Source organism: Salvelinus fontinalis, chromosome 7 (assembly GCF_029448725.1).
Source record: "Salvelinus fontinalis isolate EN_2023a chromosome 7, ASM2944872v1, whole genome shotgun sequence".
Lineage (NCBI taxonomy): Eukaryota > Metazoa > Chordata > Actinopteri > Salmoniformes > Salmonidae > Salvelinus > Salvelinus fontinalis.
Window position 1 is genome coordinate 280,001 of NC_074671.1, and position 4,775 is coordinate 284,775.

General features: G+C 40.6%; 1 protein-coding gene across 3 annotated transcripts in view; it reads left to right on the forward strand.

Moving 5' to 3' along the window:
• The window catches only part of phex (phosphate regulating endopeptidase homolog, X-linked), a 36,582-nt gene extending 33,266 nt beyond the window's left edge, over positions 1 to 3,316 (forward strand). For all 3 annotated transcript variants that reach the window (XM_055928140.1, XM_055928141.1, XM_055928142.1), the window contains 5 exons: positions 79 to 209; positions 865 to 930; positions 1,553 to 1,657; positions 2,074 to 2,150; positions 2,228 to 3,316. In XM_055928140.1, coding sequence (XP_055784115.1) covers positions 79 to 209; positions 865 to 930; positions 1,553 to 1,657; positions 2,074 to 2,150; positions 2,228 to 2,330 — 482 coding nt within the window. In that variant the 3' untranslated portion in view covers positions 2,331 to 3,316. The remainder of the gene's footprint in view (positions 1 to 78; positions 210 to 864; positions 931 to 1,552; positions 1,658 to 2,073; positions 2,151 to 2,227) is intronic.
• Positions 3,317 to 4,775: the final 1,459 nt, after the last annotated feature.

The window sequence follows — 4,775 nt, forward strand, 5'->3', positions numbered from 1 at the left end:
GTCACATACAGTCCATTACAGCTACACACAAACACACACACACACACACTTTTATAAAGAAGGTGTGTGTGTGTTTAGGGAGGAAGTATGATAAGGATGGTAACATGGACCAGTGGTGGAGCAACGCGTCAATCACAGCCTTCACTGACAAGACCCAGTGTATGATCGACCAATACAACAGCTATCGCTGGGAGGAGGCGGGACTAAATGTAAGACGCACACATATCATCATCATCTGTTCGTCACGGGTCGGCTGGAGTGTGTTGGGTTAGAACAGAACACGGGTCGGCTGGAGTGTGTTGGGTTAGAACAGAACACGGGTCGGCTGGAGTGTGTTGGGTTAGAACAGAACACGGGTCGGCTGGAGAGTGTTGGGTTAGAACAGAACACGGGTCGGCTAGAGTGTGTTGGGTTAGAACAGAACACGGGTCGGCTAGAGTGTGTTGGGTTAGAACAGAACACGGGTCGGCTGGAGTGTGTTGGGTTAGAACAGAACACGGGTCGGCTGGAGAGTGTTGGGTTAGAACAGAACACGGGTCGGCTGGAGTGTGTTTGGTTAGAACAGAACACGGGTCGGCTGGAGTGTGTTGGGTTAGAACAGAACACGGGTCGGCTGGAGTGTGTTTGGTTAGAACAGAACACGGGTCGGCTAGAGTGTGTTGGGTTAGAACAGAACACGGGTCGGCTGGAGTGTGTTGGGTTAGAACAGAACACGGGTCGGCTGGAGTGTGTTGGGTTAGAACAGAACACGGGTCGGCTGGAGTGTGTTGGGTTAGAACAGAACACGGGTCGGCTGGAGTATGTTGGGTTGGAACAGAACACGGGTCGACTAGAGTGTGTTGATCTGTATTCCTGTGTAATCAGGTGAGGGGGAAGAGGACCCTAGCAGAGAACATTGCAGACAATGGTGGGATCAGAGAAGCTTTCAAAGTAAGACATTTTTTCTCTCTGTCCTTCTCTTTATCTTCTCTTTCATTTCTCTCTTTCTCTCTGTCTATTCCTCTTTCTTTCTATTCTTCCCTCTTTCTCTCTATCTATTCCTCTCTCTTTCTCTCTGTCTATTCCTTTCTCTTTCTCTCTGTCTAATCCTCTCTCTCTTTCTCTGTCTATTCCTCTCTCTTTCTCTCTGTCTAATCCTCTCTCTTTCTCTGTCTAATCCTCTCTCTCTTTCTCTCTGTCTAATCCTCTCTCTCTTTCTCTGTCTATTCCTCTCTCTTTCTCTCTGTCTAATCCTCTCTCTTTCTCTGTCTAATCCGCTCTCTCTTTCTCTCTGTCTATTCTTCTCTCTCTTTCTCTCTGTCTGTTCCTCTCTCTTTCTCTCTGTCTGTTCCTCTCTCTTTCTCTCTATCTATTCCTCTCTCTTTCTCTCTATCTATTCCTCCCTCTTTCTCTCTCTGTCTATTCCTCTCTCTTTCTCTCTGTCTATTCCTCTCTCTTTCTCTCTATCTATTCCTCCCTCTTTCTCTCTGTCTATTCCTCTCTCTTTCACCTCCCCTCTCTGCGACTGTCTATTTAAAAGTGTGTGTGTGTGTGTGTGTGTGTGTGTGTGTAGGCCTATAGGAGGTGGATAGAAGAGAGTAGAGGAGGAATTGAGGAGCCATTACTTCCAGGAGTTGGACTCAACAACAACCAGCTGTTCTTTCTCAGCTACGCACACGTAAGAACCCACACACACACACAGTCTTTCTCAGCTACACACACGTAAGAACCCACACACACACAGTCTTTCTCAGCTACACACACGTAAGAACCCACACACACACACAGTCTTTCTCAGCTACACACACGTAAGAACCCACACACACACACAGTCTTTCTCAGCTACACACACGTAAGAACCCACACACACACACAGTCTTTCTCAGCTACACACACGTAAGAACCCACACACACACAGTCTTTCTCAGCTACACACACGTAAGAACCCACACACACACACAGTCTTTCTCAGCTACACACACGTAAGAACCCACACACACACACAGTCTTTCTCAGCTACACACACGTAAGAACCCACACACACACACAGTCTTTCTCTCTCTGTTTTAGTCTCTCACTGTGTGTGTTCTCTAGGTGCGCTGTAACTCCTACAGACCTGAAGCGGCAAGGGACCAGATTCAGAGTGGAGCCCACAGCCCCCCAAAGTACAGGTAAGAACTCATACACACACAGACACACACCTTTAGTTTCAACGTTTCTGACCCCACCATTTTCTGTTGCTACGCAGGGTTGTCGGGGCAATGAGTAACTATGAGGAGTTCCGACAGGCGTTCAGTTGTCCCGATTCATCGGTTATGAACCGAGGGGCGGAGTCCTGCCGTATTTGGTGAATTGTTCTACTGCTGAATCGCACTGACATTTTCCTTTCTCTCCCTCTTCCCCTCCTCTCCCTCTTCCCCTCCTCTCCCTCTTCCCCTCCTCTCCCTCTTCCCCTCCTCTCCCTCTTGTGTGTGTAATGAAGTAACTTGATTTATTCTATATTACTGTAACTTGATTTATTCTATATTACTGTAACTTGATTTATTCTATATTACTGTAACTTGATTTATTCTATATTACTGTAACTTGATTTATTCTATATTACTGTAACTTGATTTATTCTATATTACTGTAACTTGATTTATTCTATATTACTGTAACTTGATTTATTCTATATTACTGTAACTTGATTTATTCTATATTACTGTAACCTAATTTATTCCCTATTATTGTAACTTGATTTATTCTATATTACTGTAACTTGATTTATTCTATATTACTGTAACTTGATTTATTCTATATTACTGTAACTTGATTTATTCTATATTACTGTAACCTAATTTATTCCCTATTATTGTAACTTGATTTATTCTATATTACTGTAACTTGATTTATTCTATATTACTGTAACTTGATTTATTCTATATTACTGTAACTTGATTTATTCTATATTACAGTAACTTGATTTATTCTATATTACAGCAATTAGATTTATTCAATATTACAGCAATTAGATTTATTCTATATTACTGTAACTTGATTTATTCTATATTACTGTAACTTGATTTATTCTATATTACTGTAACTTGATTTATTCTATATTACTGTAACTTGATTTATTCTATATTACAGCAATTAGATTTATTCTATATTACAGCAATTAGATTTATTCTATATTACTATATTCTCTTTTACTGCGACAAAATCGCACACGTACGTCCTCTTCTCTCTCTGAGTTAAAGACATCCATCCTGGCTATTACAGGCTATTACAGTCAATTATGTCTGCAGTTCCCATGGCAACCTATAGCGTGTCTACATAAAACAGTTACCCCTCACTGTGTGTCTGTCATCTCTGTTTCTGGTCTGTAACTATAATCTAATCAGACTTCTCTAAAAGGTAGAAAACATATTTACTGTCTATCTGTCTCTCTTTGTCTTTTTCTGAACTCTGAGAGGTGGAGAAAGAGGGAGAGAGAAAGAAAGGTTAAAGAAAGATATGGGTAGAGAATGAGAGAGAGAGAGAGACAACTGGTCTAAAGCAGAAGAGTCCGGAAGAGAGATATGGAAAAGAGGTAAAGGCATTGAATGTGGGAATTGAGATAAAGTGGTTGCAGAGGAAGAGTGATATTTACGGATCTGAGAGGTTGAATGGACTTAAACCCCCTAAAGAATACACACATTCACACACAGTGTGTGCACAGTTCTACAGCATCAAACCTTTTCCCTCTCTGGTCTTTACCTGTCTGCTCATCTATCCATCAGCTGTGTATGGATGGCTGCAGATGTGACATCAGACTCTGGAGGATTAATTCAGTTCAGAAATGTTTTTGTCTCCCTGCTGTCTCTCTTCCCTCTGACTCTTTCTGCTCCTCTGTTGATTAGTAGCAGTGTTGTGCTTCTGCTCATTACATGTTGTTAAAACTGGCCAACTGGACATTTTTCCAGTGTGAGTTAGTGTTGCCTACATTTTCTTTCTGGTCCCCTGTGGGAATTGAACCCACAACCTTGGTATTGCAAGCTCTACCAATTTAGCCACTTGTCACACTCACTCTCTCACTGTTATAGACTCAGGGGTTAAAGTTCACCGTCACTGCACGGATTTCTGGATTTTGGAGAGGTTGTTTTTGAGGGGATACAAATCCATGCCTTGCTGCCAAAGTTTCCTTTGTGCCCTTGGGCTGAATATACTGTATATACTGTATACTGTGTACTGAATATACTGTATACTGAATATACTGCATACTGTATATACTGTATACTGTGTACTGAATATACTGTATACTGAATATACTGTATATACTGTATACTGCATACTGTATATACTGTATACTGTGTACTGAATATACTGTATATACTGCATACTGTATATACTGTATACTGTATACTGAATATACTGTATATATTGTATACTGTGTACTGAATATACTGTATACTGAATATACTGTATACTGAATATACTGTATACTGTATATACTGTATATACTGTATACTGTGTATGCTGTATACTGAATATACTGTGTATGCTGAATATACGGTATATACTGTATACTGTATACTGAATATACTGTATAATGAACAAAAATATAACCGCAACGTGCAACAATTTCAAAGATTTTACTGAGTTATAGTTTATATATTTATATATTTATATAAGGAAATCAGTTAATTGAAATCAATTCATTAGGCCATAAACAATGGATTTTGGGAATACAGATATGCATCTGTGGGTCACAGATACCTTAAACAAAAGGTAGGGGAGGGGATCAGAAAACCAGTCAGTATCTGGTGTGACCA